General features: G+C 42.1%; 1 protein-coding gene across 4 annotated transcripts; it reads left to right on the forward strand.

Moving 5' to 3' along the window:
• The first annotated feature begins 900 nt into the window (after positions 1 to 900).
• Positions 901 to 8,842, forward strand: znf217 (zinc finger protein 217). Of its 4 annotated transcripts, XM_058644221.1 has the most exons (6): positions 1,614 to 1,883; positions 3,716 to 5,101; positions 5,251 to 5,358; positions 5,724 to 7,100; positions 7,282 to 7,406; positions 7,558 to 8,842. In XM_058644221.1, the coding sequence occupies exons 2-5, from the start codon at positions 3,739 to 3,741 to the stop codon at positions 7,392 to 7,394; spliced, it is 2,961 nt and encodes a 986-aa protein (XP_058500204.1). In that variant the 5' UTR covers positions 1,614 to 1,883; positions 3,716 to 3,738; the 3' UTR covers positions 7,395 to 7,406; positions 7,558 to 8,842. The 4 variants fall into 4 exon arrangements, with proteins under 4 accessions (XP_058500203.1, XP_058500204.1, XP_058500202.1 ...); XM_058644220.1 differs by lacking the exon at positions 1,614 to 1,883 and adding an exon at positions 901 to 976 and having other exon boundaries at positions 7,282 to 8,842; XM_058644219.1 differs by having other exon boundaries at positions 1,614 to 1,897; positions 7,282 to 8,842.
• Positions 8,843 to 15,105: the final 6,263 nt, after the last annotated feature.

A 15,105-nucleotide genomic window follows, 5' to 3' on the forward strand; every position in this document is an offset into this window, starting at 1 on the left:
GCTCAATAATCTCACATGCATTGCAGCAGTCTGCTCACCAAACCTGTAAATCAGCTTCATCTCATAGTGAACACCAAATTTAGTATGACCCGTTTGGTAACAACAAGGATGAACAGAAAAGAAATCGGAAAAACATTTAATATAACCACAAAACCGCCAGAGTGTCAGTACAAAGAGGGAGTTTCATGCCACAGCCTGGGCCTAATGTGAGTGTGAGAGAGATGGTGTTGGCAAATGAAGTCTTCCAGGCTTTGTTCACTGTTCCTTAGGCTGGGAGTGGTTACTGATAAAGTTTTTCTTCTTTTGCTGCCATTCAGAGGGAGGTTATGTGTGTGTGTGTCAGCATGCACTGCAGTCTACTGAATATCTTCATTGATTGTGTAATGTGTGGCTTTAAGCTGCCGTCACTGCCTGATGTTGGAGGGGTTACAGAGTGGAGGAGGGGCTGCTGCTGCTGTTTAACTACACATTAGCCAGAAGGTGCTACTGTAGGTGATGGTCTCTATCTCACAGGGAGATGTATTTATTATTTTTCTTACTAAACCCCCTCTCTGCATTTGTTATTGTTGTATTAGCATGTAAACTTCCTCTTTAATAGCAGATTTCACACAACTTTAAACACCATATGCATGAATGTGTCAGTGAAGAGAAAGTTTAAATGTGACAGGCATGTGAGTTAATGTCTGTAAAGTGTTGTTTTTTTTAAAGTACATGCTCTAACTGGGCATTTCATAGCAGGGTTCAAAGGAAATTGGAATAACCTGAAATGTCTTATGACTCAACCAAACACAGCTTCTGCAACAAAAAAAAAACCAACAACCAAAAAAACCCTCATGTATCTGTGAAAAGTTTGAGGCATCACCCCTCCCCCATCTCCACATGGTAGCTGATGCATGACGTGAGAGCGTGGAAGAAGAAGACGGAGGAGAAGAAGAAGAAGAAGAAGAAACAGAAAAAAAGGTGGTCACAGTTTTAGGTACGCTAGGTGAAACATTATTATTATTATTATAATAGTTATTATTGTTATACACCAAACGGCGTGTGTTGTGTTGCCTGAGGCTCTGAACACCACTGTACAATCACTGTGTGTGTGTGTGTGTAAGAGAAAGAGAGTTTACTTACATTAAGGAAGCGTCAGAGGCATTATCAACACACACTCGCCCAAGGTCAGTGACGTAGACGTGGAAAGAAAAACAAAATCATGACACACGACTATAGATACATGGAGGAATAACGTGGCTGGTTTAAAATGATAAATGACACTTTTTTTAAAGGACATTTTAACGCAGCCACATAAACACAGCAGGCATTTAAAGTGGTGTTTTAAAGTCAGCGTTACGTGCACAGCCATTCACGTAGGTCATGTGGGCATTCTAGTTAATTATTTGTATTTATTTATTTATTGAGTCGTAGGCTAACACATTTACCATTTATCAAACACACTTGTTTAAAACAATAGCGTGAAATGACGTTTAAGTTCGCACACACAAAAAAAATCCTGATGAAAAAGTTTGGGAAACACTACAGCATTTTTTTTTTCCTCTTTCTGTTGCTCGCGACCACGTGACCGCCGTGTGGGTTTGGGGGCTGGCGTGCACGCGCTCCATCTTCCCCTTCGATAGATTGATAGAGGGAGGGAGCGCGCGCCGGGATTCAACAGCTGCACAGTGAGGACTCGCCAAAAGTCGAACAAATATGATTCGCGTTCAAACAATTGAATAGGTGAGAGCTGTTCACCAGCAGCTACAGCGGCAGCAGCTACAGCAGCAGCAACAACAACAACGCCTTTAAAAGACATGAGGAGGCAGCAGCTCACACAAGCTGCTCAAAGCCACAGTCGGTCCTAATATCACTATCATTATTTATCCGGAAATTCACACTTGGTAGGTATTGTTTGGTGAGTTTCTACACTTTTGCTCGAAGTCGAGAACAACAGCAGAGTCTGCGGCGGTCGTTTGTCTCGTACTAAGTGTTGTATTTGTTGCTTACGTTAAGAGTCGTTAGGAAGCGAATCCAGCGGAGTTCATTGAAAGTGAGCGTATTCAAACTTCTGTGTGGCCACTTTGATCCTTAAAAGTGGCGTCAAACAAATGGTCGAGCACTCAAATAAACTATAGGTGTACATACATATATACTCACACACGTATATAGAGTTGCGGTTAAACGCTGATGTGCAACAATGTGTTGTCACGAAAATAACGTTTATGGAGGGGGGAACGTGTCGAGTGCTAGCTACAGGATCCCAGCCATTATTGGTGTTAAGTGATATTGATCAGCATTATTCGCTCTGAAAATACACACCTTGATCAAAACCCTCCCCCACCCCCACCCGCCCCGACCTCTGCTAATTATGCGCACATAGAAATGTAATAGCCGCTCACTTGTTAAGAGTTAAATGTTGTAAAATGTTAACACACACTTGCATGGTTGAATAACAAGGTGGCTAACGTTGGTTAACGCTGCCTCACACAAAGCATATGCCGTATGTTTGCATGTGTGTGTGAGTGAGAGGGGTGGGCTTCAATGGAGGGGGGGGGGGGGAAAGGACCACATTGTTGTGTCTATAAGAATTATACACATAAGTAGGTTACTGTAAACAACACAACAAACGATAAACATAATGGTGAGGTCATCTGTTTCTGTTTTAAGACCAACTACAATAACTAGGAAGTCACAGTTGGGATTTCCACCTGATCAGATACACTGTCCATATGTTATGCCCACTGTGGTTGACTCTATGTCAATAATGTAAATAATAACAAGTTAATCCGTTAAATGGGCTGTAAGGGACTTCTGCAAACTTTTATTCTCTGTTGTTCCAATTCTTGTTGGCACTTTTTCCATGAGTCTAGAAACCTGCTGGTCCAGTTGCTCCAGTCCCGAGCCACTCAAATTAATATTGTGTCTTTGACTTTCTTTTATATGCCATATTTGTGTAGTTATTGCAGAGTTAGGGCATTGTTGTGGCCTGTTAGTTCTCAGCAATCGCGGTTCGGGTGAATGTATATTCCCCTGTAATGTCATTACTGTCATGAAAAACTTCTTTTGGACTTTCATTTCCCGTTTCCTTGTCCACTTGATCATTTCAACGACACACTGATTGATCACAGCATGACAACAGAAAATCATTGTACACCTGACGCACACCAGATAAAATGCACGCAGCCAGGCAGCAGCTGATGTTTGTGCCATGTAATGGCATCTTAAACATTTTACAATTTAAAGGTCCCTCAAGCTGTTTAATGCTATTAAATGGCATCCGACCTGAAGTCCAAAGTTCACTTTTCATTATCTGGAATCAGAAAGGTGCTAAACAAGAATAAGATGGTCTTTTTTTTTGCAACTGTTGCCTACTTCATTGAATTTCATTCTTGTTTTGCTGCCAAATTCTATTCAGTAATAACTATCACCCTTTTAATCCAACAAAATAGGTGTACAAGAATGGTATTATGACCATATAAATTGATTTTAATCCCACACCAAGGTTGTGTGATTGTTGATTCCTGTATATGTTACACATTATCAGTGGCCTGCACATAGAGGAAATGACTTGTCTGTGTAGTTGATTGCTAAAAAGATACATTTCCTGTTTCAGTATGAGGGAAGGCAATTCTTTCTGTGGCATATTTTAAACAGATTTTACTATAATTCAGGTAGTAAGTACCTGATTCCATTTGAGCAAAGACTAAAGGCACTTTTCTCATTTTTCTTCCAGATTCCCAATAGTCTGAACAGTGTATGCTGCCATTGTTGCTCCACCTTGAGAGAACAATGCCGACTCACTCTTTGCTGCCGTTTGTGGAGAGCCCAGATGGACTTGCCCAAGACATTCTGATTAGTAACAGTGCAAGCATCCCTGGGCCTGGCTCGAGCATGACTCCACACACCACTAACTCAGAAAAGGCTCTGTTGCAATCTGGAGGAAACTCGCCACTTTCTTGCATGTTCTGTGATCAGACCTTTAGTCATCAGGATGAGCTAGGACCCCACGTATTAACACAGCACCCGACCACTTTCTATGAACCCACTGTGCTTCGAGTGGAGGCAGAATTCAGGATCCCAGGAGAGAGACCCCGACCTAAGGCAAACAGCCTCTCGAATGAAAAAGAGGAGGTTCACAGCTGCATTGTCTGTGGCCAGATATCGCAAGACGCCAGTGAGCTGGAGGCTCATATGAGGAAGCACAAAGACTACTTTACTTACTGTTGTAATGTCTGTGGACGCCGTTTCAGGGAACCATGGTTCCTTAAGAACCATATGAAGATGCACGTGAAACCAGGGGCAAAGAGCAAGGCCCAGCAGGACCTGGAAACCCCGGCCACAGTCAACGGCATTGTTCAAGAGCCTGCTACCGAGTCTGTAGTCACTGTTTACAAAATGTGCATGGTTTGTGGCTTTTTCTTCCCAGATCATGACAGTTTGGTTGAGCACAGCAAAGTACATAATAGAGAAGTGGAGCATGGAAAAGAAAAAGACAAGGAGAACATGGAGGCCACTGCTGAACCCTTTTCCAGCCAGGAAACATTCCTTGGCTGTCTAAACCTTCAGCCTTGCTCTGTAGGAAGTACATTGCAACATGAGAGATCATCAAAATGGATTCCCCAGTTGGACCCCTTCAACACTTATCAGGCCTGGCAACTTGCCACAAAGGGCAAGGTAGCAGTTGGTCCTAATAATACTAAAGATATTGGCCAGGAAGCCAGCACAGACAATGAAGACTGCAACTCTGATAAGGAGGAGCTGAATAATATTTGGTCTGATGGCCTAGGGGGAGACAAGCCTGTAAAGGAGGTCCTTGGGAAAGAGCTGCGCTCCCAGCAGCACACTGCAGTAGAAAACCCACAGCCACAGCGCAGGTCTCTCATGCAAAAAGATAAGGACAAAGAAAGGCCAACCACTTGTCAGGAATGTCAAAGGACTTTCAGGACTTACCACCAGCTAGTTCTTCACTCCAGGGTGCACAAGCGCGAGAGAGCTGGTGAGGGAAGTCCAACTTCCTCTGTTGAAGGGAAGTTGTCAAGAGTTAGCCCACTGGAGCATGGAGAGGAAGGCTCTGAGGAGGGCTTCGAGGATGCAGCCCTGACAGAAAACCTTGGTTCAGGTAGATTTAAAGACAATTTACCTGCATTGATTTATACAAAAACACTATGGTGCCAAGTGCTCCCTCTGCTGATGAGAGATGATGACACATCTTCTTTTTCTCATTTTATTATGTCACTATTAACACTGTGTTTGTCTCTGTTTTCAAAGGGGAAGACGGTTTTGATCGATCCAAAGTAAGATCAAAACAGTGCAGCTACTGTGGCAAATCATTCCGATCAAGCTATTATCTCACAGTTCATCTGAGGACTCACACAGGTACATTCAACTCTTTTCATTCTTGCATAAATATGACACCTTATTGACTGTATCTGGGCTAAATGATTTGGATAAGATATTGAATTGTGATTTTTCTGTCATAGTTGTTGTGATATAAGTTAAAAATACGATTTAAAATAATGTAAAACAATATTATTACATGTGATACCATAACGATATTAAACTTTACATCCCAATACAAGGATGAGAACTTAGATTTGTAGAACAATCGACACTTAGCAGACCATGCTAATTTGACCTTGCTTGTTTGAAAGTGCAATTATGAATTGTAAATAAATAAACCCATTTTATTTATTTATTTATTTGTTTTTTAACTATAATGTGCTTATTCTTCGCTGTTTCAGGTGAAAAACCATACAAGTGTGCTTACTGCGACTATGCTGCAGCTCAGAAGACTTCACTAAAATATCACCTGGATCGTCGCCACAAGAACAAACCCTTTGTGGAGATCCCAAGCAGACCTATGCATTCAGTGCCCTCTCCCAGTGACGGAAAACAAGGAAACGACAATGAAAGTCCTGCCCCAAATCGATCAAAACTCTGGGTTCCTGCTGTCAAATCATGCACCGATGGAACACCCGAGAACAAATGTGAGAGTATAGGCAGCAAACTTGGCAAACCACTCCTTCAGATAAGTGATGCTGAGATGGAGAAACTAGTTGCCAAGTCTGCTAACTCACCGACTGATGATGTGCACATAAAATGCCCTCTGCCTGTTAACATGAAGATGGAAGGGGAAGATATAAAGGAGGAAATCTCTGAGGCCCCATTAAATTTGTCCGTAAAAGTGTCCCTCTCCATCCCTGCCAGTGCGGAACCCAGAAACACATTAAGTCCAATTGCTTGTTCGTTTTGTGCATATAAAACAATGCACCCAGAGGTTTTGATAATGCACAAAAAGCTGTCTCATAAAGATAAATCAGACGGTGCGAAAAAGAGTCTGAAACAAAAGCGTTATACAGGATGTCCCCCTGCGCTCAATGGCAAAGATGTCGGCCCACTTCCAGTGATTGACAGGCGCCACCCTCGTCGAACCAAATCCCCACCCCCTCAACCTGCAAAGCCTCAAGAGAGTACGCCTACTAAACCTACCGCTGGTCTCAAACAGTCACCTCTCCATGCACCCCTGCATGAAGCTGTCCAGGAGACCCCGCGTTATAGGCAGAACACTGATTCACACCCCAGTCAGGACTCCTCCAGGTACACAGACGTCATGAGGAAACCCAACACTGGCAGTAACAAGTACGTAATCGACAGACCGGGCCTCCCAGACAGAGTGGGGATCGGTGAGAGGAGTTACCCTGCACGAAGCGGCGTCATTTGGCACTCGGATGCTGCCAGGCTGTGCCTGTCGAGTCGATTCCCAAACCTCCCCCAGATGGATTTTGGTGAACCCTCCAACAAGAGACCGAAATACCCGGTACCCACAGGCAGGGAGGCCGACATCAGTGAGAAGCCTGGATTTAGAGCACCTTTAGGGGATGGATCCGGCAGACTCATTATCTCTGGCAGAGGTGTGAAAACCACGTCACAGAAGTCTGGCCCATCCACACTTCCCGAGACGTTAGTGAAGAACACATCGACAGCCATCGGAGGAGGTTTAGACACCGAGTGGAGCATGATGAACCTGCTTTGCCCCTACACACCCAACGACCTGGCATCGCTTTATCACAGTTCACCCATGAACCCCAGTCACGGAGCACTGTCCAACCCAAGAGCAGGTATGTAATAGTTGAGCTACTTCAGATGTTTTACATTACAGTAAAATACAGTGGGGTCAAAATGTCTACAACCACTTTTGTACCACACTAGTATTTTTTTATGTCAATAAAACTAGGGCACTGTATATCTGCATGTCTTTACAGTCTGGAGAGATAACATTGCAGATTTTTTTTTCCTCAGGGGGCAGAACTGTGCTGTACCAACACTTACCCACTCTGCCCAACCTGCAGAGAAGAGACCCCCCAGGCCCCTTTCCTAACCAACGCTATGGGGCTACTGACAAAAGTACCTAAAGTGCCATTCAGGTAAAAAGAAAATAAGAACATTTTTGCAAATGCAAACAAGGACTTCCTTTTTTTGGATGTTCAGTGTCTGTCCAGAATATTTTATACCCTGGCACTCGATATAAATGTTTCAAAGTCGTATGTGAAAAGTATTTTTTTGTCTTCTCTCTAGATCAAAGTGCTGCTATCTTATTTTGGAGAACTTTGTTCAGTGTACAGATTGGAGAGGAGAGGTGGTCTGGGCTCAGGAAGTGTCTATGCTCCCCTAATTTAAAACGTTTTCAATAGAATAAAACTTATGTTGCATAGACGCTCCAGGGCTCAGCTTTCAGTGTACATTTTTTTTCTTTCTTGATTGGAAATTGCAGAGTGTCTCTCTTCCAATATATTACTCCACCAGGGTGCACTGTGAGTTTTTTTTTTCCCACTTGAAACTATTGCTTAATCCACTTTGACCCACACTAAAGCCTGTAAGTGTCTATGACATAACAGTACAATTTGTATGTGGGATGACAACAATTTACCTGTAAGCTTTCAGTACATATAAATTGTATTACCTAAAAACCTAAGAAGAATGACCTGTGTGAAGAATTGCTGCTCTGTTCACGGAATGTCAATGACCAAGCAGTAATTAAGCACTATGCTGTTTTTTGTTTGCTTTTCCAAAGCACTGGAGGGTGGGGATTTTCTGTAGAATAACTTGACGGCTTTGACCCAGTGGTTTACGAACAGGCCATATAGTTACAAGTCCTTCTGTGTTTGCTGAAGTGGTCTACCTCATGTTGTGCTCCAGACGTTGTCATTCTTGTTAAGCTGCTGCCACTGTCAAATCGGCTGAAGCGCTAGTTTGCTGTTCATTTTTCGAGCACAAGTAGATGGACACGTAGCTGTCGACCATGTAAAACACAACAGCGACTACCGCTGAGGTCGCGTCAACACAACGAATGAACACAGACCAAATTTCATGCGTATTGTTTATCCTTCTTGAAATGGCAAATGTCTTCCATCTGTCTCAGTGATGCCTCAAATGTACAAGCTGTAAAAGAGGGCTGAATTCCATGGATTTCTATTGCCCATTAAATTGCTATTGAGGATCTTGTTTTTACTATGCAGAGTCCTGAAAGTGGAGTTTTGTTTTTAGTGGCAGCGGTCAGTATGGATGATCATCAAGGGGCCTTTTTAAATGTATGGCTGCGTGGTTTGGAGAAAAAAAAAACAACAAAAAATCAAAACGACCAGTTATGCTGGCTCAGTTGTACACTGTGAACAAAAAAAAGTCTCAGGTTATTTTGTTATCTGTTGTGTAATGTAGTATTTTTGCCACTTTGAAAGGCTTTGGTTAAGTTATTTTTTGTTTGGTATTCACATTACATGTGTACTTACTGTATGTAAAAATGAAAATATTGTTTGAGATTTGTATGACACATTTCAATAATAAAGTGTGAGGAGAGAAGCTCTGTGCATGTTTTTCTGTTTTTTTTTTTGTTACTTCACAGTCAACCACAATCTACATGTAGTGAACTAAATTCCAACGCCACTCAAAGTGGTTAGCTGTAGGCAGGTTCCTATGGGCTTGACTCGTAGGTACTGTTTCGATTCTTCGATCACCAAGGCGAGGAAGAGTCATGTTAAGGGTTTGCACATTTATTTCCACTTGCCGTACGTCCAGGTCACACTTCCATCCACATATAGCCAAGCCTCTCTCGGTCAACAACACAGACAAATTCCCTTGATGTTCCAGGTTGTGAATGACGATCTAGAGATATAACAATAACATAACGGCCAAAAGACCTTTTTACATACCTAACACAGCTTCTAACGGACGTCAAAGGGTCCATGGCACCCTTTATCTATAAACTAAGAGTTTTAATAACATCAGAGGTTCACAAAGCGACATTCCTTTCCTTGCAGGACTATTTACTCAAAGGCTTAATGCCAACTACGTCAACAGTTCACAAATTACACTGTAACAAGTAATCCTGCACTTATCATTTAAATGAAGTCAGTACTGGCTTCTGCACTAAATGTCCTCTAGACACTGCACAGAAAACCGATGGAGCTGGCGTGAAGCTCTAACACGTGCACGACGTGAGACAGTTGACCGTTATGTCACATATATCTGTTGCTGAACTCAAGTCAACGGCAATTTTAAGTCTTAATATATCTTGAGACTCTATACTGTGGGCCCGACAGTATGCCCTTTAGTTTCCCTTTTTCCCAGGGTCACACCATATTTACCCTTAAACACATAAAGTGTTTAAAAAGAAACAAATGACTAAAATGTATATATAATTAGAAATTATATTTCTACTTCTGCTAAAAATGTCTGTGCCCAAAGGAAACTAGAATATTTAAGGTTTAAACCAATACCAGCCTGGTTCCTTATCTCTATTCGAGGTCATTCTGCAATGACAGGTTCAAGAGTAAATACTGTGAACCTAAATCTAGGCATAGGTTTTTGATAAAATAACCCACTAGTGTTTTTTGGTACATACCCAGTCTCCTCCTCTTTTTCCAGCTACAGTATATCATGAGTGGAATGTGAGGCCTCCACAGTGATTGGATAATTCCTGAGCTAAACGTTTCCAGTATCTTCACACAGCCGAACACCAAACACCCACACACTTCTACGACAACACAAATGAAACAAACAACTTTGCATGAGGAAATGTCTTAATTACTCCCTTTGCCAATGGATTTAATCACTTGTAAATTACAGCATAGGAATGAACAGGCAGTGTGCACTGTCTCCCTCAGGGACTGAGGTTGACCACTAGATGGCAGTATTTACAAAGTCTTAGATTGCAGCCTGGATGGATCCTGGTCTGCGTGTTCAGTCAGAGCTGCAGACCTACAGTAGTATTATGCCCGAATAAAACTACACAGCGTGGACGCGTTAGAAACATCTAATTATAAAGCTTGATATCTAAGTAGTGTTTGATACGGAATAGAGATTAAAACAGCACAGGTTATTATCTGTTATCATTATCATTATTGTTACTAACTGCACCTGTGACCACACCTTGATTGGTGATGTCACACAGGTGTTGTCTGTCAGGTGTGAAAGCCAGACACCCTTGCTCACTACGTCACTCAGTATGTAATTAAAGGCTTCGAGCAGATTAATGCAGGCGTAGATTTTTCCCTGAGTGTTTCTCAGTAAGCACGTGGAACTTCAAAAAAGAAAGAAGGAAAGACAAAGACTTCCTGTAGAGAAGCGTAACTTTACAGCGTCGACATCAGACACGAGGATATTGTTGTCGACTTTCTCCGTTCCTGTAAAAGGAGAAGACTGACACAGCCGATCATGGCTGCGCATTCTGTAAAAAAATGAATTGCAGTGGACAATCTTCGGCACACTGGATGCTTTAAAGTTTGATTTTCTCTTTCTTTCTTCCTTCCTTTCTTTCTTCCCTCCTCCCATTTTGAGTAGACCACATCTGTTTGCTGTCTGCTCCCCTGGGCCAGCACTGTGTAATCTATTGCATTAGCTCACATTAGTGCATATCGCCCATGGGCCTTGGTAATCACAAACGCAAAATGAGCATTTCACTTAGCATCACCCTCATGTCCCCCCCCCCCCCCCCCCCCCCACCACCACACACACTATGGTAAACTTAGTGCAAATGCGTGGCAGAGAACGCAAGTTGACAACAGCTTATGACATGCGTCCAAAGGATCCCTGTGCCCACAAGGCTCCAAGGGTTTTCATGTCAAAAGCCCCATTAATGGACAAGGATACACTTTGAATATCAAATTGTGTGCGAGTATGTGTGCATCTGTTTCCAGAAGTTTGCCTTCAACTTTGCTTTTAGTCTTTACAGAATGAATAGCACTGCGGGCCTTCCACTCTTTCTTTGGCCTTCAGGCCTCAAATCATTTCAGATTAAATATATGGATTAAATTAGATGTACAGTATATAATGTCATTAAAAGTTACGATACGGATTCATCACAATATACTTCGTTTAGTGATCCCTTTATTTTCTGGGGGGGTTAGATCTTTATCACAATCTATTACAATTGCCAACTATGTTCAGTTTCCTGTGTGTGTGTGAGTGAAAATGCTTAGGCACAAAACACCTGAGGTTTTCAAAGCTCCTTATCAGGTTTATTTCATCACATTAGGTTTTGCACGTGTGTAAAGATTCACACAGGAACCGTTTTAGAACACATTCCAATAAACATATGCCATTTTATGCATCAGTTGCTATCCCTTCAATGTGAATATCGAATCTCCTACCGCTCTCCTTTCTTGTGAAGCAAACTTAACATTTTCTCCTTCCTCTTAAGTGCTCCCTCCTTCTATTTTCAAATGTTGCCTCCAGAATGGAGCCTTGCATGAATTAGCAATATGGCCAACAAAGTGGAAACGGTCAATTGTTGAATATCCTGTCAGAATTTGAGGCAGAAAGAGACTCTGCCGTGGCTGTGATTGCTCATCATCGTCACCCCATTCCTCTGAGGGAGAGGAGCAATGTAATGGTTCCCACAAAAACAGCCCCTGGCCTAAGGAAAGGGATTTGGGTGTCTGGAGACAACAGGGGCCATATGGAGCAGGCTGAGATAGCAAGGCACATGTACAGAATAATGGATGACGTGTCATGTTTCATGTTGCCGAGAAGCCATCAAGAGACTTAGTTTGGGGAAATCAAAAGGCTCACACACAGCAAATGCGACTGTTGTACCACTTAGCATTTTTTTGCTTATTTTTATATTGTGTGATAGGGGAATAAATATATATATATATAGGCCTGTATAACTATATAACTTAATTTCCAGATACAGGCGAGAATAGTATGATAGAAATCTTTTCTGCGGGGAGTGGCAGTGTTGTTTTCTTCACCGCTTTGATTCAAATAGAAATATCTCAACAGGCCTGTTGTATAATTTTAACATAAAGAATGTATAATTTCACCGTCTTTAGATGATCTATAGCGACTTCGGTGATCTCCCGACTCTTCTGTTAGTGCAAACAAATACCCATTAAAGGCCTGGTGTGTAACATTTATGAGGGTTTATTGGCACAAGTGGAATAAACTATAAGTATTTAGAGGTGTTTATTTGCTTTAAAATAAAAATGGTTTCATTTGTATAGTCTTAGAATAAGCCTTTTAAGTGTACTTAAGGCAAAGGCCTTGCTTTACAACGGCCGCCATTTTGAGCTGTCATTTTGCCACAGCAGTGTGAACGAACAAAGCAGCCGGAACGCGTGTTTCACAGAAGCTTGTTATGTAAATGAAGAATGTGCTTCTTGTGTGTAAAGGCTGATGTACTTCCATGACGTCCTTGGAAAAGACGGAGCGAATAGTCCTTTGTTTGTTACAATCTGCAGTCTTGCCATTAAATGTCACTAATTCTTACACATGGGACCATTAGTAGTTAACTGCTCGTAAATGATCGTCCTGAACAGTTGCCACCATTGGCACAGAGGGGAAGGAGATGAACGAGCAACATATTTTTTGATTTTTAAAGAAAATGATGGCCGTATTTTCATAATTGATCAATCTGTAGATTATTTTCTAATCGTTTGGTCCATGAAATTTCAGAAAACCTTAAAAAATGTTGATCGGTGTTCGTCACACCTGGAAATGATGATGTTCTCAAATGTCTACAAACCAAAATGATTAACTTTTATTGATTTCTTTGTTATCCAGAGCAAAAAATGAAGAAAATACTGACTGAAAAAAGCTTTGAACCGATTAATCAATTATCAAAATAGTTATTGATTAATTTAGTAATCGATTAATAATCGATGAATTGTTTCAGCTCTCGTTACAAGCCGTGTTTCCATCATGGTACAGTATGGTTTGGAACCGTAAAGCCCTGGGCTTGCGTTTCGACTGAGAACAGACGATGTACCGGTGCAACGACATCAAATGTGACACAACAGACAACAACACAATGGACAACAATGGAGGACACCCAGCAGCGCGTTTTTTCTGCTCCTTTTGTGGCCGTTTGTCTCAACAACACGTCAAACTTTGTATGAGAATAGACTGTTGTGGGTCGAGCTCCAGTCGTAGCATACCACTACTCTGGTACCCCGAGGGAAGGGTACCGAAAAATGGAACGGTAGGGGCCGGTTATTTTGGTACTACTCTTAATGGAAATGTAAAAAAAAATATGCACTAATATTCAAGTTGCATGGAACACGAGGCAAAGTAATATGTTCATTTTCACATGAAGTGTGTTAAAAACATCACGCTGTGATCATCACCTCCACTAAGTGATACCAGTCAGGTTCAATTTAAGACCTCACACAGCCATATTGAAATTCACTCACTATTTCAGTTAGAACCACACAGTATGAGTACTACTGTATGGAAGTGTACTAACTGCAGTATCCACAATTGAGACACGTCTTGTTTTAATTTCAACGAATGTAAAATCACACTGAAAATCCAAAATATCAGGTATTCAGGAGACGATGAAATCCACTGTGTGATAAAATACTCCTCTGTCCAGAGCTCTCCTGCCAGAGGGGCACTGTATACTTAGCCCCCCTCCCTCCCTCCCTCCCTCTCTCTCTGTCTGCTCTACCTGCATGTGGAATAAGCTGAGCACCTCACCTCTGTTTTTCTCCCAGTGTCAGAACTACACTTAAGTGCTGTTTCTGATACCCATGAGTAAGCCTCATAAAAGCTGCCCCATCGCCGCAGTGTTATTGTTTCTTGCGGATGATTGATTGATGGATGAGGGCTGACACTTCAATGAAGCCATTTCCACTGGCATCTCTATCCGATGATGTGCAGCGTATATTTTCCATCCACGCCTCATTGCTCGCCTGTGTCATTCCTGGAACTTCATTTACACCATGTTCCCTGAAGGACCTTTTTTTAGCCCCATCTCCCTTTTTTCTCTCCCTGGCTCCTCTTTTTATCTCCTCTTTTTTTCCATGCCATAAAATAATGCTATTTCTCGTCGACTCTGGAGGGGCCCGGAATCATTTGCGGGGAATGATAAAACCAAAGGCATGGCGGGGTTATTTACAGGAAGTGTAACACTGACAGGGTCCCACTGTTCGGCTTTTTTTCATTGTCTGATGCCAAGTCCGTGCTGAGGCAGGGCAGGGCTGTGATATACATTTCAAATGCACTCGCACCTTCACTGCGCGCACACAAAATCATGTACTGTTATCTCCGTGAACCAAATAAAGACTCACCACATTACAAATTCTCCCAAAATGTTGTCCAAAGCTAAAGTTAAAGTCTATCAGATCAATGGCAGAGTGATTGAGGTGCCTTCCCTGAGACAATTGCCTGTTTTTGCTCATATGGGGAGCAGATGGTAAGCAGGCATCAGTGCGGCAGGCTTTCTGGGATGACAGCCATGAGATTCCCCCTCAGGTGCCATTGGAGCCCCTTTAGAAAGAGAGAGTGATTGGTAGGACATGGCACTTCCTAAGCAACTGCTTTCCCTGACTTTCCCAATGTTACAGTTTGCACCGACAGGCTCCGGAGCAGTAAATATGTGTAAAATGTCACAAAAGAAATGATGATTTTTTTTTTTCCCCGCGCTGCTGTGTACAGTACATTCTTTACAAACGATGAGATGTTTTGCAGATGCCTTCATTTTAAATTACATTTCACACTATTTCATCAACAGGAAAATATGTAATTTTCTCCTAATTAAACCAGCTCCTTCATATAAACAGTTCAGAAATGTTTACAACACTAAAGTGATTCTAAGTATTCATGGTGTCAAAGATGATTAACAGT

The sequence above is a fragment of the Solea solea genome, chromosome 11 (assembly GCF_958295425.1).
Source record: "Solea solea chromosome 11, fSolSol10.1, whole genome shotgun sequence".
In the NCBI taxonomy this organism is placed as follows: Eukaryota; Metazoa; Chordata; class Actinopteri; order Pleuronectiformes; family Soleidae; genus Solea; species Solea solea.